This window comes from Scatophagus argus, chromosome 19 (assembly GCF_020382885.2).
Source record: "Scatophagus argus isolate fScaArg1 chromosome 19, fScaArg1.pri, whole genome shotgun sequence".
NCBI classification, from domain to species: Eukaryota; Metazoa; Chordata; class Actinopteri; family Scatophagidae; genus Scatophagus; species Scatophagus argus.
In genome coordinates, this window is record NC_058511.1 from 10,408,885 (window position 1) to 10,435,170 (window position 26,286).

Genomic DNA, 26,286 nt, shown 5'->3' on the forward strand with positions numbered 1-26,286 from the left:
TTCTGATCAACATATGCTGTTACTTTCGGACAAATAACTGTAGTGTGCGCCTATGTGTGACGTGCTGAAAGACAATATTACATTTATCTAAAAACATGTCTGACATTGCAATAGTGGTATCTGTACCATCAGCTAAAGGGCTGGATTTATTGTGTTATAGCTTTATGAGGATCAGTGGCTTCGAGTCAGGTAGTTTCACCATGAGATACACAGTAATGTAAAGCATGACAGGAAATAAAGAAAAGAAATTTAACAAAATGGTTTTATTTCATGTAAATGGTGTTACAAATAACATTACATAACCAAGTGTCATCAATATTTCATCCCTTACTGTGAACTGCTATGCATTAGAAACCCTTTAGTATGCTGCTGTATAAATTATTTCAGTTTTACAAAGATCTTTTGCCAAAATCATTCATAAAAGTGTGCATAGTGTATTTTCACAGTTAGCTGCATCAATTAACTGTGGCAAATAGACCCTTTTATACTGTACATGATCAACTGTACACTTTTAAAATACTGTCGGGTAAACAGATAGGTCTTGTGGTGTAGTGAGAACACTGAATTTACACTTTAAATACAAAAAAACATTTGCCAAAAGTGAATTTTTAGGCTCAAAATTATGCAGTACATATCAGATTTAATTAAGCATTTTCTTTATAAATAGTTAATGCACCACTGTACACCTAACTCTTCTTAGAGGTGAAGCTGGTCTAATTGTGCTGTTCAGTCTTGGTATGTTACATTGTAACAAGAAGGCGATCATGGTCATTTTCAAGGCTTTTATGTTAGCATGTGTGCGTGCATGTGTGTGTGTGTGTGTGTGTGTGTGTGTGTGCAAGCACATTTAAAACTTGGCTTCTGTGATGACAGAAGGTGCAGCCAGGCTCCCACTGGGGCAGTCAGAAGGTCCCTATCAATTAAACAGACATGTTAGTTTACCAGTGTCACAGCAGATTTTAGGCTGATCGGTGTAGCTTTGTCTTACAGAGTCTTAGAATACATCAAAAACAAGACCTAAAACACAGAACACATGTTCGACTGGATAATAAACTATTTCACGTTATGATGCCCACATATCTGTAGTCTGTTACATCAGGTTAATGATTTTGTTTTTGTTTTGACATGCTTTTACTTTGAAGGATGTCCATAGATGTCTGTAATACTGGGGCCTCGTCTTTCTTTAATTTTAGTTATGAAATACGACTGTTTGTGTGCAGTTACTTGAATTATGTGTACGTATATATAGGCTAGAGCTAACAGCTAAATGGATTTCAGCCATCATTCATTTCATTTTTACACCTGAGCTTCACATATCAAAATGTCTTCTCTGTAAAGGACCTGTCAGATCAGTCCATCAGCTATAGGTGTAATCCATAATAATCTGGGTACACTCGAATGTGAATGTGACACACGGTTTCTTTTTCTCATATGGTTATTGTCAAATACATATTAGCTGCACAGGCTATGAGATTTATGACTACCTGATCTGATTTAAGCTTAAAATTAAATTTAGTTCAAGCAGAAACCTGAGGTAGCTGGAGAAAATCTCAAACTAAAGAGGGTTGGTGAATTTCGTTTTCATACTTACTTGAATGTGTGGACATTATTCAACGTGATTGTAAGAAAGTGACATAGAAAGACAGAAAAAGCAGGTGTAACAGTGACAGGAAGAAGAATGTGCAGCAGGTTTTTGGTGATTATCAACAGTGTGTGCTGATTGCTCTGTGCTCCTACCTTTGTGCATCTGCGTGTTGAGCTAAGATTTGAGCAGATTTTTTTTGTGGGAAGCGGAAAGGCTTATTGATCAGGCTTGAGAAGGAGGAGTCTGCGACTGGGAGATTAGTGCCGTGGCTCCATAGTCTTGTTCCGACACCTGCCCCTCCGCCTAAAACAACAGCTACTGATCATTTCTCATTCAGCATCTACAGAGGCGAGTCTCCAGTCTGGGATGAAGCTGCCACAATAGAATCTCATTCAACAGGTGGTTTTGTAACACCTCCCCTCATTGAATTCTTGCTTGAATGAATTCTCTCTTCTTTGTCTGCATTTTATAGGTAATAAGAGCCAAACAAAGGTTCAAACGAAATCCAGCTTGGATGTTAAGCTTTAGGGCATAGTTTAACATTCTGGGGAAATATGCTTCTTCGCTTTATTTTTGAGAGTTAGACCAGAAAACTGTTAGTCCTATGTTACCTCGCTTTGCCTGGATTTGGAACCGTGAATTGTACATTTTCAATTCTGAATTTGGCAAATAAAAAAAAAATGTAAAGTTGCTGAACTTGTGTGAGCATAACGCTATTTCCTGTAGGCAGCATGTACCAGTGTAGACTTGATACATTTAAAACTTGTAAACGTATAATTGGAAGAATCTGTGGTTTATTTTTGACCAGCCTTAATACCAATCTCAGATCTGTCTGTAACACACAGCATAAGGCTACTGCCTATAAAATGGCAAATTGTAAACTGGTGCAAACTGAAATGTAAATTGGTTTTCACACTTTACTGAAGCATGGATGAAATGAACAAGAGCTAAGCTAAGCTAGGCTAATCCCCTCCCGGCTCTAGCTTAGGTTTCGATTGTCTTGTCTAACTCTCCATCACAAAGCAAATTTTTCATGTGAGGTGTTTGAATGTTGATTTCTTTTCAGCACTCCACCACAGAGCTTGGAGACCCACCCAGGCATAAATAATCTGTTCACGAAGAAGTCACCTGCTTGGGGCAAAATTGCTTCGGTTTGTGTCACATTAAAACATTGTCTTCATTTCACTAATCTGTCTCTTTTCACCCACCTAATGTAATTTATTACCAGAGGCTGGAAAGTTATGAGACAGCATTGAAATAGAATTAAATGTATGACCACAGAGTTAACGGGGGAGATCACAGCAGAATAAATAACAACTGGTAATTATCCACACCAATTCATTAGGCTCCTAAGGGTATTTTTCAGTTAGTATGTTTCTTAACTTGTCAGTCTATGAAAGCGGACTCTGGCTGCGTTTTATGACACGTGAGAAAGATCAAAGCAGCTCAACATGTAGAAGAGACAGTCTAGCAATATCTGGTCAAGTTCAACAACACGTCATGGAAAGTTTGTGCAGACACGCCGGCCGACTTAAAACAAAACCAAAAGTAGACACAGCAGGGAGCACAGTGAGTGAGATACTTCAGGAGCAGCACATGTGATCCTGACTGCGTGTCATGCATGCAAACGTCTGACAAGTCAACAAATGGGAAGTTAAAAGTGTGAAAAATGTGTGAGCTTTGATGGCAACCATGAGCATGAAAGTGAAGCAGCTAAACGGAATTCAGCAGACGTTAAGTTGTGACAAAATGTCTTCTGTGAAAAAGACCTTTTCCAGATTGCACCGAAACCACTGTTTTCCCTAAAGTGCATCACCAACAACCAGGCTTTAAAATGCTGTTAGGCTTTAGGCTTCAACACTTACTGCTGCTTTGGCCAACAGGTTTGCATTTTGTCTACGCAGATCAGACTTTATCAAGCCTGCAAAGAAATGAAGACACAGAAAAGGTCAGTCGTGCATGAGATGGTGACTCTTAACTTATTTTACAAAACAACAAGGGAATAAAAATGATTCAGTGCCATCCTGCTCCTAAAGGGATGTGCAGATTAAATTTAGATTTAGAAATAAAATGACACATTAAAGATGACAATCTAACGCAGAGACACATTAGAGTAATAGCGGTGGGGGTTAAGTCTTTTGAAAGGATGTACCAAGAAATTTGAAGAAAATACAGTATGTCTAACTCAAGTCATGAACCCTAACTTACCCTCTGAACTTTCAATTGCAGAATAATGAAAACAGCTCGATGCCAACTTAATCATTAACTTCCAAGTGAGGAGAATGTTTCACAGGAAGTCAGAGCATTTTTAACTGAACATATTTCAGATTGCAAACACTTGAAAAGCGTTCTGATGGCAGCCTCATAGGACAGCACATGTCAAATCAAAGAAGTGGCAGTTCACTTGTGGTTTACTCACAAAGCGGTTCCTTTCTTTTAAAAAAAAAACCCTGTCACGGTGCCCACAACAGGGCGTTCATGCAGAAGTCTAAATGCTGAGTAAGTTAAAAAGACAGTGAGTCAGTCGCCTGACCTTTGTTGGCAGAAAAGTCTCAAGTCTTGCTGTGTTTTTCCTTTTAGCGTTTAGCGCTTCAGTGACTAAAGCATTTTTAGAAAGTTATACATTGTTCATAAACCCCTCAATGGACCATGCAAATAGAACTAAGTGGCTTTGTGCTGACTGAGGCATGAAGTCTCACATTTAATACCTGATAGCAAACTGCTACTGGCTGCTACCAGCATGGATGTGCAGCATTTCAGACAGTGCGCTGATAACCATCTGATCTACGCAAAAGTTTTCCTTCACTCGGTCAGCAACAGCAAACAGTCAATATTTTACATAACGAAGGAAACAATTTCTAAGAACTCTAAACCCTGAGCTGCTCCAAGGATCAAACAGCTTTCCTGTAAAACGGTGACAAAATTCTCTAAGCATATGCAATAATAAAAACACATTTGTCACTGTGTTGGAAATATTCTGTCTCTATCATAACACAACCCTGAAACTGTCCCTCAAGTTATGCAGTAACCACCACATTCTTGGAATTAAACATTTTCCCACGGTAACATTTGTAAACTCATAACAGAAACAGTAACAGACAAAGACAATTCTAAAACAGTGACATAAAATCAGTAGTTTGCTATGACTCTGTATAGCATGTTTCACAGTTAGAAAGCTCTTGCCTGTCATTATTGTGCCGATTAGAAGAAAGACACAGAGGAAGATGTTTCCTTCCAGTGTGCCGAATCTGTCAATGATCTTCCCCTGGCAGATGGTGAATATAATGCCAAACACCTGTGCATGCAGAACATGAAGTAGTTCGGAAAAGAACTGGTATTTGGACACACACACACACACACACAATCATCACAACAACAACAAAATGCAAAACAAATGGGCTCAATTTCACATTCTTCACTAAGCAGTTCAGGCCTGTAAGAGGCTGTGGCTTACCAGAAGTGGCAATAGTGTCTTCAACAACTCCCTTCCAAAAATGCTGCATTCAAGGACTGCACTCAAGTCACTATCTGCAGCCAGGTTTGTTTTAAATTAAAAACTCTGTGTCTTACAATTTTCTCATGGGATTTGCAAGTATGAAGTTTGTTTTCTGTCATGTTGTAAACTGAAGCCTGCATGTTAAGAATCTGGTGAAACAAGTTCCAGGTCACCAAGCAACAAACTTATCTGCAAAACTTTCAAATGCAAAGTCAAATCAGGATTTTAGCACATTTGACAGTTTCTGTCACTGTTATCAACTGGATGAGCTGTATATTATCTTAAAGTACTGTATGTGCAAAAGTCTTCTTGGAAACCTGCACTGACTAACCAAAAAAAAAAAAAAAAACAACAAAAAATAGGTAAATGATTCACTGTTTTTCTGTACAGCCAGTAAAGCAAATAACATTTAGTTTTGTGCCATCTCATTGCTGACAAAAAAAGAAAGTCTTGCTGGGCTTTTTTGCACTGTTGTATTGGGTATGCGACCCTACAGGTCACTGAGCTGTACCTGTGCTGAACAGTTGAGGAGTCCCGACGAGGTCCCCTCTGACTCTGGGTACGTCAGCTCAACTGCAAACTCAAAGCCCAGTGGCAGGTAACCCGTCATGAAGAACCTGGACGGACACACACACACACACACAGAGGAGCACAGAGAAACAGTAAATTATATTAAAAGTATTTTATTGCAGCTCTGTTTTGCTAAAACACAAAATAAATTGGACTCCGCAAGTGTTGAACCGAGTAGTTTGTCACGAAAACACACCCTCCTGTACAGGCTCTGTCCTCCTCTGGTGTGTTTTGCCACCCCCTCTTCACAAAACCTCGCAAGTGGATGAAAACTTTATAGAAACTAAATGTCGAGGTCCTCTCTGGAATGTCAGACGAACGCCCTTGTGGATGAATGATGTCGATGATTTTATCACTCAGTGGCTTTGACTTACACTGAAGTGACAGCAAATGAAACTGAATTGCAATATTCTTACTTGGCCACAGCAACAAAACACACCAGCCTGCATCAGCGCTTACTAACACATTTCTTTGTAATTTACGTATGCCTCCTCTGCCTTTAAACATGCTTTGATAACAAGAAAACCGAGCAGTGAACCTGATGCTTTGCTCTTGCTTTTCTTTACATGGAATACTTTATGTCCATTAAGAGTTTATTTAGGGATCAGCTCATGATGCATAGGGAAACAGAAATTGTTATTCAATTAGAAATGTTTAGATACTACCGTGTTGGGAGGGGTTATTTGAAAGAAAGGGTTTTAAATCCAAAGGAAGGGCACATGTGTAGCCTTGTAGCTATAGTCAACTATTAAATGACTCCACACTATCCATCCATTCTTCTTTTCCTGTGAACAGTGTTACCTTTGCTCCAAATACCTTGAATTTGAATACTGGGTCAGTGTGTAAAAAGGCAAATTTTTATCGTTGGCTCCTCTGTATATGTAGGGAGTGTGAGTGTCTGTGTGTGTGTGTGTGTGTGTGTGCGCAAATGCTTATCAAGCCAAAGCTGAAAGTTAAATAAACACAGCTGTAAATTATTGTTGTGAATGTCAACAGAAATATTGCACTTGGGGAATTCAGTGGAAGAGCCACAACTACTGTTTCAGGAATGCACCAATTGTTACAGCTGACATGACCGCCCCCCCGAATAGAACGAATAGAAGTCTACCCAAGGGCTCCCGCGGTGATGAAGACCACCCAAAGGTGTCCCAGACTGAGTGTAGCAGCATAGACTATCATCCCCACCAGAGACATGAAGTAAACAGCGAGGGTTGTCTGCCTGGAACAACACAAGAGAAACACACAACACTGAGCACTGTAATCATCTGTAATTCACAGTACGGTAATTGTGAATTTCCCCATTGTGGGACAATAAAGGAAATCTTATCTTATCTTATCAGGATATATTGCTGCAGTTTCAACTCTTCACATTACAGAAGGTGCTGTAGCTGAACACGCTAGCTTCTCGAGTGTTTTTAAAATGCAGTCTGATGGAACATTAACACAATTAAAATGCAGTCTGGTGTAACATTACAGACAGCTCGTGGAGTTTTTGACCAGTAGTGCTGCTATATACCAGTGTCCAAAAGGAAACACTGCTGATGGATGACCCAAAAAAAAAATCTATATATAACCTTCTTATCTTATATTTTATATAAAAAAAAAACAAGATAAGATAAGAAAAGATAGGCCTTAATTAGTTCCGCACTGAGGAAATTCATATTGTCACAGCAGCACAAGTACAGCAAAATAAACATGCATGTAGATTGAGTAAAACTAAACTAAGTGAAAAAAAAATGGATATTTACACCCTTTTTTAAAAGAAACTATCAAAAACATACAATCCACACACACACAATATTTAAACAACTTCATATTTGAATTGTTAGCAGTAAAAAACTTACTGTATTCACCTAGGAGATGGGGGATTATTGCACAGTGATGTGTGAAATGAGTACAGTGATCACAAAATATTCAAATTTCAATATCTGGATTCAACAACCAAATCGAGTGGGACTGAACGTGTCCTTGAATGCCACAAACACACCAGCAGCATTCCCTCATTTGCAGAAAAAGACTCTTGTAAATAAGGGCCCAGAGGGTCATTTTCATTAACCATTCAATACGCAAATATTCGCTCCTGAAGACCAACTGAAACCGTCTGAGCGGTGTGAAAATGGCAGGCAAATGCTGTTTTATCATAACAACAGTTTGTATGCGGTCCTAGGTCTTCCCGTTTGAACGATTGATGCAGACTGCTGCCACCTGCTGGTACGGAGAGTTATTCCCACTCACGCAGGAGCAGAGCATACGTGTGAGTTCGTCATCAGCTGTAGCCTTTGTGGGAAGCAAAACAACAGTTGGGCTTTGTTGTCACTAATTCTCTGATGTCGCTTCGGTGTGCCTGGGGGTTTAGACAAAGGAGTAGGGGGGTTGAGTGAGCCCCCCCCTCCCTCGCCCCCCATAGTGCGGACACTGCTGTGACTACACAGTCAGATTGCCCATGAGGCTGCATTAAGAGGTCACAAAGATAACAGCATGTTCCACCTGGATAAACAGACAGACAGTCCCCACAGCCAACACATAAACACTAAACAAGATCTGCTGAGAGATGAAAAGCCAAATGACAATAAACAAAACAGAAAAACAACTTGTGTGGCTGCCTTATGTCGGTTAAAACGCAGAAAGTGAAGACAGAAACTTTGCGCCGTCAACTTATCAGTCAACACTTACTTGTAGGTTTTAGTTTTGTCCAACCAAATGCCGCAGATGAGGGAGCCAATCATCCCTGCAATGACAATGGTGAGGCCAATCCTCCCAGCATTCACCTCTTCACCCTGAAGGGTCAAGCAAGGCAGGTCTTAGGTTAGTGACCTTAAGGCCTTACATATCAAGAAAAGATAAGACACTTTTCAGAGTAAGCAAACTTAATTTCAGGAGAAGGAACTTGTGCCACATCAACCCTTAACCCACACCTCCTACTGATGGAAAGCTTCAGCAGGAAGTTGTTAGTATGTTATTACCTTCTACAGGACTGTTGATTATCGTTGAATGAAATCTTAAATTTATTACCACAATGCAGTACACATGTACAAATGAAGCTGCCAGTATGTAAAGTTTAAAGTAGCTGCAATGCGAAATATAACAGCTGAACCAGCTTTTTAAATTGTTTTTTTGCTTTTTAAATGTCGGAGTGTCAACTATTGGAAGTGTAAGAAAAGCCTTATATAGCATGTACATACAGTATATCCACATACAGACACAGCAGGGAGAACTTACAGGGTAATGCTCGATGATCATGCGGTTCAGCAGGGTGCCAACAGCATAGAAACAACCCACGTTCAAACCTGTGAGTTGGGAAATATTGTCAAGCAATATTGTCAAAGTCAGCACACCACAGACCCCAAAGAAAGACAAAGATGTCTCAACTTTTGACAGCGTTTAACTTGGGAATTGCTGAGATAATTTCTTTCAGCAGGAAGCAGGAAATATTGTAGTGTGAGCAGCCACAGGATTTTGGTTTTCGGTCGTGTCAAATGAGCCTAATCAGGCTGCTTTCCTAAACAGAGAGTTGTCCCGAAGTAAGGATTTCTGTAAAAGGATACAGCTGTGCAGAGAAAGATTATACACCTGCATAAAAAAACACTTTTAAAAACACTTATAGGGCTTAAGGGAATACATTTAGTGATGATGCAAAATGTAAAAATAATTCATATACATCTTCATTTTATTCTATTTCAAATATTGCTATGTAAATTAGTCTGTTTCTTGAACAAAACTGGGCACTGAGGAGCAGCTACGGCTCAGCTAAACAGACAGGGACAGGTGGAGCCGATCGCACGTAAATCCGAAACCAAGTGCGCTCTTTATACTTGTTTGGCAACACACAGATCATGCAGAAAGACAGAAGAGGGGAGAGAAACACACACAGACACACTAATAACAGTCACATGAAAAGTGTCACATGAAACGACACAGTGAGGTCAAGTGAGGTCAAAGTGCTTCCTTAAACTGCCTCCTGTTCTTCCACAGTCTCTGAATGTCAGACAAAACCATTTTATATCCCGCAGTGCTTCCACTTCATAAAATGTTTATGACCTTTGGATCATGTCGATCAAGAGCATTTGTTAAACATTGTCTAACCATAAACAAACTTTGATACCCTCCAGGACAAACTCACTCACATCTTTGGCTTTTGTCCATGTATGCATTTTAATGAGGCTACATTAAGATAAAGTGTGCTGAGGCTTTTGTTGATATGTTAGTGATTTTCCTGATGATATAACAGCTATCACCAAGGAGGATGATTGACTCATGATGTGTTGGAGAATATATAAAAGTGGATAATATTTTAAGTTGTCCTGTTCAATTTAACAGTAACAGTGAAGGTTCATTTTGACAATAAAAATTAACCCAAGTAATTTCCACCACTCTTCAAGCTGCATTTATTGAAAGAAAACCTAAAGTATACATTTCTGGCCTCAACATGCTGTTTTAAATTGACTTTAACGCACTGCTGATAATCTGCAATGGGACATTTCTGAATTTAATAAACAGCACTTTGAAGAACAGTGATGACCAACCATAAGTGATGATGAGGAGGATGAAGGGCCTGTTGCGGAGCAGCCTGAGGATAGAAGCAGTGTAGGAGTACTGCTCCGGTGGTATGCTGCGAGCTGTGGCCTGGGCCTGAGTTGGAGGAAGTTTAGGACGCTCCTGGAAGACTAGCACACAGAGAGACCAAACAACCAAACTCAGTACTATTCAAATCATCTGCACGAAAATCAATGAAAAGTTACAGGTGAACAGGGAGACAAGGCTATAAATATGTATGGTCACAAACAACAATATACTATATGTAGTGTAATGTCTTTGATTTTATTGTAATAAATATTGCATATTTTAACGTGTACTTTATTTTGAATGTTTTCATTTTGGCACATTTGTAAAGCTCTCCATCCGCCTTCAGGTGTCCCAAAGGGAAAATTTAAGGAGAATATTGGATATATTGAGGCTTTACTTGGTAAAACATCAGAGGCTACATGCCGGACATTACACATGCAAACGGGACTTCAAACGTCCTAAAAGTGTGTGGACCTGTCCGACTAGAAACATAGTCGGACAGGTCCACACACGTACTCTACCCTCAACACACCTCCACATAATGCAAGATAGACTGATGGTAGATATCCTGTCAGCCAAACTCTGACCCCTGGGTGACAACATGTGTCCCCAGGCCTCATGGGGAGACACAGATGTCTGTCTTTGTGGTTCTTGGAGCCAAGCCAGCCTTCCTTTTCTCCCCCCAGTAAATCTGACCTGAGGGTTTGTGTTCAGTAACCAGCTCTCGCAAACCCTGTGAAACTATAACCTGGTCGTTGAGACAGCCGCTCTGGCAGTACATGGATGAAACTCTGATGATCTCAGACAAATTTTACTGCATTTGTTGTTATGCAAAGGACACACAAAGTTTTATTTAAATAGCCCATTCAGAGAACTTGTAAAACAGTTTGTGCATGCTAATTTTCCTTTCACACTCCCGGGGATTCCCCTTGTTCAGTCAACCAGACCCACTCACATTAGGTCTTAATGCAGACTTTCTCTGTGGTTAACGTCGGCTGACAATTTGTTTTGAAGAAAGCAGCAGCCAAATTTCTTCTCTCGCCTCTCTTTGCACACAGCTTATGTAAAACCTGAGACTCTGTCTGCCCTGCTGAGTCACAGGCCTGTTGCAGGGCTACAGATGGCCCTGCCAGCAGGACAACCCTCACACATGGCATCTTGCATGTATGTGTGAGGGTGTGCTATGTGCGTGAGTATATGTGTCAGAACATGAAACTACTGTGGCCAACTGGTGTGAATTATCTCGCTGGAGTAACCAAGAGCAGCAGTGGACACATCCTTCGGCCCATACCATCCATCACATGACCAAAAGTGGAGGAAAAGCCTGTATGTCCTGTACACAATCAAGGCGCTGATAAAACATTGCAAAAGCTTTGAGGTACATGATGTGGGTTCATCTTTATGATTTATCTCTAAATTATCTATCTTTCATCTTTCAGTGTTTTTATAACATAAAAACTGAACAGGACAAATCCTTCTTCGATTACCACCACAACTCATAGACATGCACAGCGGGAACTTTGTGTTAAAGGAACAGTTTGAACAAAAAGTATGAAGCTATAGCCTGGAGATGTTTAGCTTAGCTTAGCATAAAGACTGAAAATGGGGGGAAACAGCTAGCCTGGCTCTGTAAAAAAAACAAAAAAACAAAACAAGTTAAAACAAATCTGCTTATTATCAATAGATCTAAAGCTCACCATAGGCATGAGAACCAATCTGGCCAAAAATAATATTACAGTCAATCTATTTAATCACGATCCACAAGATAAATTGTGATCTTTCTTCTCAGTATTTAAATGCACTGTAGATTACAGCCATATTTGAAACAACCTATGAATTTCTCAGTTTTCACCATTAAAACACAATATTCCATTGAAGACATCCACCCAAGGAAGAGTCGGGTGAAGTAGGTAAAATAATTTGCTCAATCAGCATTCTCATCTGGTTGGCTACATCACTTTTCTGGTATGTTCACATAGCATACATACTTGTCACTAAAGTTATGTGAAGTTTGGAAAGAGAAGAAACTGCAATTGAAGGAGCTTTATTAACAACAGGAGACTTTAGTCAGAAATACTAACAGAACTGACATTTTTTCAGTGTGAATGTTGTAGTTGGTGCTACTATGGAATGCCTTCACAAACATCCTTTTGTGTTTCTGAATGCCGGACGTTTACAAGCAACCTTGTCCCCCCCCCCCCCCACTCGTCCTGAAGCACAACAGCTTTTTCATCCAACTTGTTCGTCCTCTCTGACAGCTACCCAGTGTTCTCTACAAAAGCGATAATTCCCGACGAGGTGTCCATTGTCAGGAATTAATTAATTAATATAAAATTGTTCCTGACAATGGACATCTTATAAGGCATTATCCCAGTTAAACCATGATGACTTGGCAAAAAAAAAAAAACTAAATTAGGACCATTAATTTATATCTTAATGTGTTTTCCAACCAAAATTTTAAAGTTCTTTTTAAACTGTAACACATGCCCCTGGTTATAGGTTTGTCTATTACCTGGAACAAACATTACCATCCAATACAATCCAATTGGATGCAACGGAAACATTGTACACTACTTCAGTAAATAGGACAAACTGTAGATGTGATTTGGCAACCGGAGCTCCACTATGCATCAGCTGTAAGCCAGAAAGCTAACATTATGCTAGCAAGATCCAAAGTCAATAACACTGCTTACAGTTGATAGTAAATATAATTTGAATAGTTTTCATGAACAAATGATACTCCGTGTGTTGTCGGCTGCTGTCTGAAGCAGTGAGCTGAACAGTAAATAGGTTTAGTTTGGGTTTTAGGTTTAGTTCGTTTTAGTTTAAAGATTAAGACAGCCTGCAGCCAATCAAAATCGAGTATTCACCCAGACCATGGCGTCAAGAAGAGCACCACATACTTAAATCACTGTTTGAAACTGCATTTTGATTTTTTTTTTAACCACGTCTAATATTAATCCACTTTCCCTCTTGATGACACAGCATACAATTCTAGTTTTCTCTAATAAAAATAGAAAAAACATATAAATATAAAACAGATAAACAGGGTAAAAATACATGGCTAGTAGATAAATAGCTGACTACAACTCGTATGTGTTTGTTACACAATTTCCTTTGTCCAGAAAGCGTTCAGTCCTTTTGTGATCAGAGGTCTTCTATTTGTAATTTATCTATAATTCACATATACTTTACAAAGCACGCTCTTCTACGTCAGTGCTCATTCCCACGATATTTCTCCTGACATTACTTGCACCACAATAGTATCTTTTTTGTTAAACTTCCCTTCAGAAAGGTTTTTGTGCTAGTGTGAACACACAGGCCAGCACTTTTCCTGTTCACTGAATGATGCTTCTTGTCAGAGTCTAAGTCTGTGGTAAATTAAAACCATTATTAGGTAGATCTACTGAATAAGAGATTCCCATTGGCCTGAGTGACAAAAGACCCATTCATCTCTTTATCCATTCACTGCTTAAATGGTACAGTAAAATCAGCTTCAAAATTAGATTTAAATCCAGTCAGTCTACATTTTATGTAAATTCATAAACTGTCGAAACTGCAAAAGACATATCAGCCTCAATAGCGTCCACTCATGCATAAAGTTGCAGTTCTATCAGCAGGGGTTTTCAGGGGTTGGCTCTGAGAATACTGCCGCCTCTACAACGTGATGGAGGCAAAAGAAATTTCTTTTGAGCTGCACAAAGTTTCAGGAAATTACATTAGAAAATGTACAACACCACTTGTTTACTCCTACAAAAATGTCCTGATTATCCGCAAAGGTTAAAGGCATGATGTGCAGGATTTTAAAATGTATAGACTCATACAAACATAATCCCTCTCAATCATCACATATGATCTGCTAGAAGTGCATGATGGCGTATCTGCAGAGATAGTACTCTATGCCTGTATTTTCTTATTTCTCTAATATTATGTTGTGTATATTATGTTAAGAAATTTAGTTGATTGTTGAGTCTCATTCCCAGTCATCAACATTGACATTTTGGTTGGCAGTGATTTGATGACCGTAGCATGAGATTCACCAATCAAATATCTTTCTCCAGAATCACTTACTAGTGTGTTTACAAACAGCAACCGACAACTGCTGCATATTATGCCTTTAATATGCACCGCGTTCACTGGACATCATGATTATTATATTTCAAATCTTACCAAAGACCACAAGGATGAAGAGTAAGGTAGCCACTCCTGCTGTAATATAGAACATAACGCTGATGTGGTGAGCCAGTTCGTCCATGTCGTCCACATTAGGCACCAGGATTGGAGGCACGAGGAACCCAATGGCAATACCCAGCTAAAGGACAATAAACATAAAACACACACAAAAAAACAACAGTTCAGAAGTGAACACACCAAGTGCAACATTATTGTTTTCCAAGCAATATCATCTCAATATTGACTCAAGGCTTAAAAATAGATTTTTTTTTGCTTTTCATCCTAATGTTGGCCCTTAATTCCTGAATTCCATGTAAACTGAATAAATGGTAAAGAAAATTCAGTCAGTTATTATCTACTCAACACCCTGCATGTGGAAAGAGGGCTGGAATTTCTTAGTCCACACGCATCTGTCTGTTCGAGCTTGTTCGAGACTTTGCTTTCAAAATGAGAGTAAATGAAATCTTTTCTAACCAGTTTGGTATCTTGGGGCTTGTATTATGCCAGGACCCACTTTATGTTTTTATGTTTTAAAACAAGCCCCCAGCTTCCCTAGCTGTTAGAATCCTGTAATGCTCTTTAGCTCTGAAGCTCCAGAAACATTCACCTTTTTCCACCAGCATGTGGGTGAAAAGCTAATGACTGAATTTAAAACCCAGCAAGTCAGTTAAACATACCACATCACAACCATGTTATTCTGTTACTATTACCAAATCAGGCTGCTATATGAACATGTTTTAACAGCATCTACGTCATCTGCTAATTCAACACAGTGCTTCATGAATCACAATTTGCAAAGAGTGTTTTTACATTTAAACAGCTAAACAGACAGAGGGATAGATGAGGAGGTTTCAGAAAGCAGTTCACGCAATTTTGTGAAGACTCTCGCACCAGGACACTAGAAGTCTTATGAGACTCTGGCATCCAGTGTAGCCCTGCATAATCTACAGACAGCTGACAGACAGCCTGGCTGTGAGAAGAAGAAAAGAAATGGTTCAGACAAACCTGGTTTCCCAGAACTCCTATGGAACAAGCAGTGGAAACCTCTTTCTCTCCAAACCACACTGAGGCAAGGTAAGATGGAATACCAAGGACAAAAACAGTGGATACTGAGCACACAAACTGGCCAAAAAAGGTGACTGGAAACATGTTGGGATTGGCACTACCAATTTTTATCCAAGCACCAATGCAGTTAAAGGCTGTCCCAACGAGGACAACATCCCGGATTCCCCTGTTGTCCAGAAGCCACAGGACAGGCAGAATGAGTGGGACATAAGTGAGCAGGTAGATCATGGACAGCCAGTCAATGGCCAGAGAGTCAATGTTGTAGAAGCGCATGAATATGTTGCTAATAATGCCATACTGAAGCCACATGAAGGCATTGCTAGCTGAGACGGCGCTGAAAAGAAACAGCATGAGCCAGCGACGATGGTAGAGTTTGGTCTCAGCTTTGGGGACCAGCTGTGCCTGGTCACCATGCAAAGCCTCAGCATCTAACCGTGAACCAATGGAGATGGCTCTGCCTAAAGGTCCTGGACTCCACTGAAGCGAAGCGAGGCCCGGAGCGACATTCTTTACAGCCTTGGATCCCGGCCACCCTTTGCCGCCGAGTTCAGAATTTTCATGGTTGCCTTTCAAAGTATTGTTTTGTGGCATTTTGACTGTCCTGAAGAGGGGCCCTGGAACGTGAGAGGTGAGAAGTTTTAAGATTTCAGAGTTTGGGTCCTTAACAGCTTGCCGTCCTGAGTGCAAACTGCCTGTTGTAGAAAGATGCTTTTCTCAGAGAAGCCCGAAAGCGAGCACAGCCGGAGTTACTGGTGTCCATTCACAACTGACAACTGCACATATCATCAGTCCTGTCATGTGACGTTAATATAGGAATTCGTCCCATTCTACGCAAACCACTCCTACCAAGTCAGAATGAGTATAACCTCTTAAGTCAACCGTCCAAATAATGTGAAAAAAAAAAAAAAACAGACATATTTCTCTGTTGAACTTTAATTAAGTCTCTTGTGAAGGCTAACTCATTTGAACGTGTGGAGGATTTTAACACTGCTAAACACTGCTAGAAAAGGTTAATATTTTCAAGTCTTTGTTATTGGTCACCCACAGATACCTGTGCTGTTAAGACTAATACCTAGAATACTGCTTTCCTCTAATTATTTTGTATGCATGCTGTTTCAAATTTAGATTTTACAACAAACTTTTTACATTTTGTTGATTTATAAAAATAAAACTTTTTGTGCTGACTGTGTTTGAAATAAACTGCTACTCAAGCCTTTGTAGACCCTGTAAATGAGAGGACACTGACATGGCAATAAAGCCTGCAACATGATGTCCTTGAGATATGACTTATTTAAACTGATATTGCTTGTTGTAATAGACCATAACAGGGTGTGATGTGATGATTAAAACACAAAAAAGGGACTATAATGTTGAGGAAATAAACTCTGTGTAATTGTCAGCAGTAATATCACAAAGGAATGTTTGAATGGGGTGTTGACCAAAGTATCAAGTAGGCGAATATTGTAAGCTGAAACCAGAAGATTCATTTTAAATCCATCAGAAAGCCAGCAAATGTTTTTTTCACACTGACTGAAACCGCATCCAAAAGAAAGCAGTTCGTGTGTCGGGTTACAGGCAGCACGTTTTCCAACACAAAGTGATGCTTTTTCAGTGACATTTACTTGGGGTTGATGTCTTGTAAGTTGACTCAAGTGTTGTTTGTTCAGAATCTGAAAGTGTCAAAACTGATGCTTGTGAGCTTATATTAACAGTGGCACGATGCTGATCTTCTCACTCCTCTCTTTGGCTCATTTGGATTTTAAAACTCCCTGCTGTTACTAATTAAGATAAACACAGTACAGTAATAGCGCTCTAACTGTTTTGTAATCTGTGTGTGTGTCTGTGTGTGGAGACATTTTCATAACAATCAAATACGCCTCATGTGCAGCTAGATTTCTGTGTGTTTTGTGAAATGTTCATCGCAAGTTACAGAGGATCCAGAAAACAAATTAATATCTGGCTGTTTAATGTATAATCAAAATGATGAATCAGTCTCAGCTACTGGAATGCTCTCTTCTACCGTCTAACCAAGAAAACTTTGAATAAACTCTAGTGAGAGCACATTATGCCACCACATGCAGTCATTGGCTACTGGTTAGTTTCTGGATGGACTTCTGCACTTGGTTCTCCATCACACAATGTGTCGGTGTTTGAAGACATATCAGACATGTTTATTTTGACATCCTGTATTTTTCCAACTTTTGTTGTGAAACAGCAGCTTTCCCAGAGGATCTGAGAGCATCTGAACTTACTCACAGCCTCAAGACTTTGTCAGTGTAGTGACAGAACGCTGCAGACTAGATGAAAGTTAATTTTTGCCCGATCTTCTGGCTTCCTTTGCTACCTTTTACACCTCACTTTTAAATTGATGATTTACACAAGTTTGCATACCTGGACTCTTTCTAGCAACTTATTGTTTTCTTTGTATTACCCTTTCTGTGGTTACTACTGTGGCCATCTTTGGTCACAGTAGTAATTATGTGTTTCATAATAAAGAATCAGAGTTTCATCTGTGTGTAGAGATCTGTTTCTGTACTGAGTTTAACGCATATAACATGAATAGAGAAACTGTTTTGCCTTCATCACTCAGTGATACTGTCTGCCATTCATAGTGAGATACAATGTCTTCAAGACTCGTTGTCACGGTTATAAATTTATGTGTCCACTTCATTGCCTATTCGCTGCAGCTTGCTTCCATTCATTCTCATCCAGTCCCACTAGGCAATAGCTTGAACACCCAGGAGATGCGCTCTGGTTGCCTAAACGTGCGTAATTACGCACGCATGCCAAAAAGATGTGGGGATGCTCAGATGATCAGTGGTTAATTATGCAGCGGTGATGTTGCAACTTGTTTAAATCAGTCATCAAGTAAGTGCAGCTGTAACCTTACCTAACTGCTGACTAGAGGACACTCCGTGTATCAGAGCCTACCTGGTTCCCGAAGACTCCGATGGAGCAGGCGGTGGACACTTCATCTGGACCGAACCACACTGACGCGATCCTCGACGGCATGCCGAGGATGAACACCTGCGCGAACGAGCAGGAGAACTGTCCCAGAAAGGTGACGGCGAACAAGTTGGGTCTGACGCTGGCCACTTTGATCCAGGTCCCTGCACAGTTGAGCGCAGTGGCCACCAGCGCGATGACCCGGAGCCCCTTTCTGTCAAGCAGCCAGGTCACCGGGAAGATGAAGGGAATGTATGTCAGCATGTAGATCATAGACATCCAGTCTATGGTGAAGGCGTCCACATCGTAGAACTTCATGAAAATGTTGCTGATGATGCCGTACTGTATCCATTGGTATGAGTTGCACAGTGAATACGAGCTGAACAGGAGCACAATCAACCAGCGCCTCTTGTACAGACGGGTGGGTTGCAGCGGTTCGTGGCCGTTTAGATGACTCTGATCGCCGGCGCGCTGCTTCGCGTCTCCCGCCTCCAGCTTCACATGGTTGTCACAGTCCGCCTCTGTCTGGTCCTCGTTAAGTTCCGTGTTTCCCAACGCTTGTTTCTCGCTCATATTAAACTCCTCGATATACTCATGGGGTATAAAATGTTGGCTCAAACAGCACCGCTACTGTGCGTTAAACCGCTGCAAACTAAACGTGAAGCGGCTGAAAGTTATTACGTTTCATGAACAGTGAACGTAAAGCGCGTCACGTTAACGACAGACAGGCCTACAACTTCATACTTTCAGTTAAAAGGAGAAGTTCAGTCTAAGCCGCTGTTTAACTGAATAAAGTTAGTCGATAAGAAAGTAGTGGCGGATTTACAAATCCTAGTTTGTGTTTCAGTTTAGGGTCCATAAATACAAATTCCTCCCCGGGTGGAAGTTGATCGAACTTAACGCCTGCACAGCTTATACAATGTAAATAAACTACCCTTAACTGCACGAATGAATACAATCCGAGTTTTTCTAGTCAACACGTGTAGGAGTGCCTGCCATGACCCTGCAACCGGACCAACCGCGATGGGACCTTGAAATAAGTCGGTCGACAGAGCCACAAGGGCGGGGTTTAATTTCCTTTTTTTTGTGTGTTTTATGAGCAATCTGCAACAGGGAGGAATCTCGTGCTCATGGGTTAAAGTTAGTAACATTTCTAGGATTTCTTTTTTTTTTTTTCTGATTCGTCTGCTGTTGGATTTGTAGCATGTATCCACTGTAACTACTTCATTACAACTTACTGCTATTCTAAAAACAATGCATGCAACAGATAATTTATTTTGTCCTCTAGACGAACAATGACAAAATGGTTACAAAACGATGAATAACACGAAAGCCTCGGTTGTGTTCATGGACAGAAGTTAATCCATTGCCACACGAGGCAGGTTATGAATGATTATTTTTGTACTTTGCAGCACAAGTAACTTCATCTCTCATAATGGCGAACAGTGCCATCTAGGGGCCCCCTCGTTCCAGAATTAAAACAGGAAGGCGGTTCGTCCCACGTCCCCTGTAATAAGCACCCGTTCATACTGTACACTCTGCATGAAGACACGTATAAGAAGTTCCCTGGACGTCAGAAACAATCACCAAAAAGGCTTTACATTTAATAAATATCTTCGCTGGATCTTCTCGCACACCAGCATCATTCCCATTACACAAGTCAAGGCCCTTTGAATGCCAACTCTTCACTGCCAGCTGTTTCTTTTTGGTACATCAAAGCCTTTTTTTCTTGACTTTACATTCTTGTATGTCCACAATCAAAGCTGTCAGAAGCTCCTGAGCATTATCGATCCACAATTACACATGAAACACATGAATAAACCCGAGAAACTCAAAACATGACAGGATGACAGAGGTGCTCTCCATGACACTACAAAAGCAATTTACAAAGACGCTGTATAGTCTGAGTCACCTGAATGTACAGTAGGTTGTTTTTTTTTCTCCCAATGTAAACATAGACTGGTTGATAGTTTCTACTCACTGAGCTTCTTAAGTTTACATACAGATCACTGATATTAATCAGATAAAACAAAGCGATGGGGAGAAGCAAAATAAATAGTTTTGAACACTGTTTGGGTTCCATACTGTCATTGTTTCACAGACGTTTTGGCCTGTCATGTTACTCCTTGATCGGTTTTGAACAACGGTTAACATCTATAGACACATCTCCAGTCTGTCTTTCTCTCCATTGAGGTCAGTCATCTGTTCGCAGCACGTCTCTGGCCGTCTCATTAGTCATGCAGGTCAGTGCTGGTAGTGTGGTACAGCGATGTGCTGGTGGTAGCTGCTGGGATGAGGGTAGAGGAGGTCGGGGGTCTGAGGATTCAGGCCTGTGCACAAAGGTTCATGGCTGCTCAGCACGGATGACAGATACTTGGCCTCCTCGGTCAGCTGCTTCACCTCCTTCCTCAGGGCAGCGTTCTCCTTCTCCAGGTTCTCACTCTCCTGGGAAACACACAGGGACAGGATGTGTGAGGGGAAGGGTTTGTTATTAGTAATTTATTGTTGGACTGGGTGACATAAATGTGATGTTCTGTAGCTAATATGAGCGGAAAGCAAAAACTGCAGTGTTATATCCCATTTATGTACAGCTATTTTTGTATATTTTAGTGCTCTAACCACAAATCACAGTATGCTCTACTCCTGGCCATTTTTAAAAGTGGATACATGAGTAAAATACTGGAGTTTTTGTACAAACCATGACCCCCAGAGCTTGGATCCTAAAGATTTTGATGACTTTTTTCTATAACATGATAAGATAACATTGGAGTTTTGAGTGAAACGTCTCCACAACTATGAGATGGTTTCATATGAAATTAAGTACACCTGTCCTCTTTAACATAATTTATAAGAACTTTGATGATTTTGTGACTTTGTCTCTAGCGCTCAAGTGATCAGATCAAAGTTTTAAATGTTGGTTTATGGCCAAAAACCTACAAAACCAACAGCATTATCTTCAGCTTCAGCTTTGTGTTTAATACAAATTAATAAATATTAGCATGCTGACACACTAAAATGAAATGGGAAACTTAATAACCGATTAGCAATAGCATGTTAGCATTGCCACTAGCAAGCTGGCTAGTCTTTGGTGCAAAGCATTAGTCTGCTGTATAAGCCTCACAGAGCTGCTAGCACAAGTTTCTGTCCTGTTTTTCCAAACACATGGCAGTAGTTAGTTTCCATTCAGTTCGGTATGTGTCAGCATCAACCTGAATATACTTGAATCTTTCTGATTCATCTAACCTACATCTGATTCAGATGTAGGTTATCAGTGGTGGCATCACTACCCGTTTGCTTTCAACTGCATTGTCATTCAAAAAAAAAAAAAAAAAAACACATGTATGTACGTGATGTTCCTCACAATGGGCTGTTTATCCCCAGCAAGTTCCTGCTGGTTGATATTCATAGTGTACTCAAGATATATGATGACCAGTCTTTATACAGGACAGAATTGTGTGTCAATAAAAAAGAGTGGTGGGTGTAAGTGTAGGACTACTTTAAACATTTGCTAAAACAGTGGTATGCTAGTTTTATATTCCTTCATCTGCCTTAAAACCACAGTTCAAATACTTGGTCTTTACATGAGAACAATGCCATAACGTAAATTTAATTACTATCTCATAACTTTTAAGTCAACCTAACCTATTTTTCCTTAGCAAAAACACATATAGAAATCTAAAAATCTACAGCATGTCTTATCAGGTTTACTGACAGGTAAAGTTTTGTGTGTTTATTTTGTATTCTAAAAGTTATGTATTGACTTTTAACATCAGCCTTTGGGTGCTAATTTATATAAACTACCTGGAGATCACTGATCTGAAAAGTTGCCATTGTGACATTTTGGTTGATGCAAGTATATTTTGCAAAACTAAAGTCTTGTGTCTTTTTGTACTGATCATCAACTTTGAGATAACATATGTGGGGCAAATCTTACGTCAAGTTGTTTTCCTCTTTGGTGTGGGAATAGTAGGGGAGAAATCTTCCACTTTAATGAAAAGGTCATTACACCATGGTCAAAAGATCACAATACTGAGCTGTGGGTCCTTACTGTCACAGAACCTCTGGGCAAACCCCTGCACTTGCGTCACTTAGCCAAATACAGCCCACTGCTATCAACGCTTTACAAGAAGTGACTGCCTTTTTCTCCCCTCCTGCCCACGACATACAATTTCAAACTCATTTACACAGAAGAAAAAAATACTACCAAAGAAACAGGAAATAAGCCAGCGTGTCATAGAGAGGGAAAAATCGCCTTCCTGTTTATCTAGTGAGGCGATGACACTAAAACCACAGAATAAACTCTGTGGTCCTTTGGTGTTCTCTGTGACTGTGGCAGGGTTTAAAGAGACTGATAACATAATCTATCATTCGAAGAAAGGATTCTCAAATATTTTAATCGATGGATCTACTGCTGCTTACAATGTGGCTTTTCGGAAGGCTAAAATCTCTTCTGTTCCGCTAGTTTCTCTGAAAACATGATGACATGAGAACGGAACGGCACAAATCATCTTGGCTTGAATGAGGAAGTCACAAAGAGCGTGGATGTGTGGTCAGAAATGCGTGTGACGTAAGAGGTGACAGCATGTTGAGTTACTGCTGCTTAGGGTTCATAACACACACTTACTGGAGGCCTTTATGTTTGTAGACACTACTGCACACAGAGGTCGAAGAAATCCAGGTGTTTGGAGGTTATTTTTTACACTATAGTTGATCAATATAATCTTATTTCAAGACAAACAAGTAAAATCTAAAATGAGAGAGTGATCTTTTACACGGACGATCAACTATCGCATGAAATGAGCTGCAAAAAAGAACAATGGGGGCAATGCACAAAGTGGCTGGCCCGCATCTTATTCAGCCCTGCACTTTCTGGTGTTGGATTCTGCTGCGAAAGGGAGTGATTGCCCACACGTGCTAATTTATTCCTTAAGCTTCTGCAAACACACAGAGCAGCGTCCAAGTGTGCAGCCCAACAGAAGCCATGACACATTCGCCACATGGTCAGGTAGCATTTTGTAAATATAGTACAAACCCATTCCTACAGGCCTGAAAATGCAGCATGGGCAGCATTACAGGTGGTTACTACAAGTTCTCATCTATATATCATGGAGTTCGATTAGAAACTGATCAGCTAACAGAGACTTCAGCCTGCACAAACGCTGTTGCTCTTTCAACATCATTTATGACAAAATGGTGAGATGACAATATTGAGATGAAATTTCACCCCACTAGTCTGTACAGGACTTTGCAAGGATACGCTAACGGACATTGTTTCCACTAAACAGTGTGTCCCTATGGTACATATTCTGATTTGTAACCAGCACCACTCTACAATAAAGCCAATAATAATAATTTTCCACCTTGACTGTCTGACTAAAACCTGTATTTTATTAACTGAGCAGTGGTTTTACATTCAGTTATACATAATATGTTTTTTTAAGCATCAATAGTGTGGATGTATGAGCACGAATGCAGTGTGTGAGTGCAGAGTCTGCAAAATCTCCTCACCAAGTGTAGGCTGTCAGCTTTCTGAGTCTGCCTCATCCTGCTCTTCTGAGCAGCGATCCGGTTCTTCTCCCGCCGCATCACCTTCTTTACATCATCTGAGGAACTCTGAGGAAACACAGATGCTGACAGTTCATGTGTGCGCTGTACCTGTGCGTTCCTGTGCATGAGAAAGTGCACATGTTGATGAAGATCAGACTGTGGTGGTTAGCCTGATCCTGCTCGGGGGAATACATGTGAACGTAAGCGCTATTTGTTTTAATGACAGTTTGACAGGAGATGGGCTAAATTTACACCTAATGTGAAGGGTTGGGTCAGGGAGTGGCTGAGTCACTGGTTAGGTATAACGCACACCCTGTTTCATGTCCTGACCACTCGATTTTCTTGGTATCGTAATAACTAATCTCATTTCAACATGCTGAGTCAGTTGCACATCAAAGAGCTAACAAATTATTTATCTAACGTCCGTTAACGCATCACTGAAAAAACCCAAAATTGATACTGATGGAAACTGTCTTATCCACTCAAAATGAGGCTCCCAGCTTGAAGCTCACAAACATGAAAAGTACAACAGCAATAAAACAGCATTTGAATGTTTTCTTTTTGTTTCCACAGCGTTCTTGAGTGCGAAAAGCAGCAGCAACAACATGTAGAAGACTGGCACACGTGAAACCAGTCAGCACTGAGGCTGATGAGTCTCACATGTACAGAAGCAGTACAGTACGTACTGTCTTTACCACAGTCTGTTCCTGGCAACTCTCAAATCATTCACAAGTTTGAGGACTTGCAAAAAAAACAAAGGATTCCCACTGCTTGGATAAGTGATACATTTTGCAATTCACAAAAGCCTACACTTGAAGCGAGTCATGCCTGCAGCCCATGTGTGCAAGTGAAACACTCTGAGAAACTGTGAAAGTAGCCAGCAAAGACAGTACAAGCGTGCCTTTGACTGTTGCTGCCCAATAAATATGCATCAAACACTACATCCAATCAAAGATTTAGAAGGAATATGTAACATTTAATTCAGAGGATTTGCATTTAAAACGTACATGTGAACGCATAGATGTGCTCAGACCTGAGAACAGGATGTAAGCACGTAAGCTGGGCACATTGCTGAGAAAGTACACGGAGATCCACACTTACCGGTCTGCTTCCAGGAGACGGGGACTTGTAACTTGTGTCATTGCTGTCAGAGCCCTGAGCCATAGCCAACCGTGGCGACTGAAAGTGTGTGCCTTTCCACTTCTGCTTTGTGTTTTTGAGTTTACGTGTGTGTGTGTGTGTGTGTGTGCGTGTGTGTGAGTGAGATAGAGAGAGAGAGAGAGAAAAAGAAAGAAAGATAGAGAGTCTGTGTAGCAGAACGAGTGCTGAGAAGACTTTGGCTTAATGAGTCTCTTTCTTCCCTCTTTTCTTTCCCTTTCTGTCACTCCTCCTTCTCTTTCACTCTCTCGCTTGTGTTCTCCTCCTTTATCGCTCTCTCTCTTTCTCTCTCTCACTCTCTCTCTCTCTGTCACACTCACTCACTCACACACACACACACACACACACACACACGTACGCTGTGAGTCTAGCTGTCTGCCTAATTAGCTCTATCTGATGTGGCTTCTGGTAAGAATCTGGGTAAGTTGCATTAGACTGGAAGTCACATGTCTGATGGAAAGTTAGAGCACACAAGGTAATCTTGTAAACTCCAGAAAAATAACATTTTAAAGGTTTGAGTTACAATATGAATAAATGAGTGAATGTTGTAAGGAAAAGTTTCAAATACTTTACATATACCAGACTAATAGGGATAAAAAAAATGATGATTTTTGAGTAAAAATTAATGTTTGGTAGCAACAGATTAGAAATTCAAGAAAATATTTCTCTCCAAAGACAAGATATTTACCTTGCTGCAACTTATTTTTTCACATTATTTTAACGCGCGTGCGTGTGAGGGCATATGTCTAGGTGCAAGTGTGTTAGATCGGCACCATGGGCATTCCCTCTTCCTCTTTTTTTAGCTGCCACATGTGATGTCATGTTTCGACTAAATCCTCAAGAGACAGCACATCCGTAAAATCCTCATGGATGACTGCCTCGTGAATATTTACACTTCGTGTGTGGTAATTTCCAGATCTGTGCTGCCCTTTTCTTGCTTTGCGACACACCAGCTGCAATGTCAAGGGCTTTGGGCTTTGATAAAAATGCTCAAGGGGCTCCCCAAAAACCCACCTAGATTTCCCTCATTGTCTTTTTCATTTGAAATGATGCTGCAAAGATGTGGGGAATCTGCTAGAAAATGTACAGTTTGACAAGGTTAAAGTCACCAAATGTACGCAGTGGTTTTTGGAGGGGGGGAAGGTGCGTGCTGGAAATCAATAAAATTTTTGCTTTTTCACCC

The 26,286-nt window shown here is 40.4% G+C and overlaps 2 protein-coding genes across 5 annotated transcripts; both read right to left on the bottom strand.

The window, feature by feature from the left end:
* Window positions 1-801: 801 nt before the first annotated feature.
* flvcr2b (FLVCR heme transporter 2b) lies at window positions 802-19,519 on the bottom strand. 4 transcript variants are annotated; one of them, XR_006841592.1, is made up of 11 exons: window positions 15,393-16,396; window positions 14,385-14,526; window positions 10,175-10,315; window positions 8,871-8,938; window positions 8,325-8,428; window positions 6,760-6,870; window positions 5,593-5,698; window positions 4,769-4,880; window positions 3,451-3,506; window positions 1,738-1,888; window positions 802-913 (listed from the first exon to the last, which is right to left on the bottom strand). XR_006841592.1 is itself a non-coding variant. In XM_046372670.1 (10 exons), exons 1-10 carry the CDS (start codon window positions 16,041-16,043, stop codon window positions 848-850), a joined length of 1,557 nt encoding a protein of 518 aa, XP_046228626.1. In that variant the 5' UTR covers window positions 16,044-16,399; the 3' UTR covers window positions 802-847. The 4 variants fall into 4 exon arrangements, 2 of the variants coding, with proteins under 2 accessions (XP_046228626.1, XP_046228627.1); XR_006841591.1 differs by having other exon boundaries at window positions 1,592-1,888; XM_046372670.1 differs by lacking the exon at window positions 1,738-1,888 and having other exon boundaries at window positions 15,393-16,399.
* A 134-nt stretch (window positions 19,520-19,653) lies between these two features.
* batf (basic leucine zipper transcription factor, ATF-like) lies at window positions 19,654-25,370 on the bottom strand. The gene is made up of 3 exons (XM_046372672.1): window positions 25,047-25,370; window positions 23,907-24,011; window positions 19,654-20,843 (listed from the first exon to the last, which is right to left on the bottom strand). Exons 1-3 carry the CDS (start codon window positions 25,107-25,109, stop codon window positions 20,643-20,645), a joined length of 369 nt encoding a protein of 122 aa, XP_046228628.1. The 5' UTR covers window positions 25,110-25,370; the 3' UTR covers window positions 19,654-20,642.
* Between the last annotated feature and the right edge of the window lie 916 nt (window positions 25,371-26,286).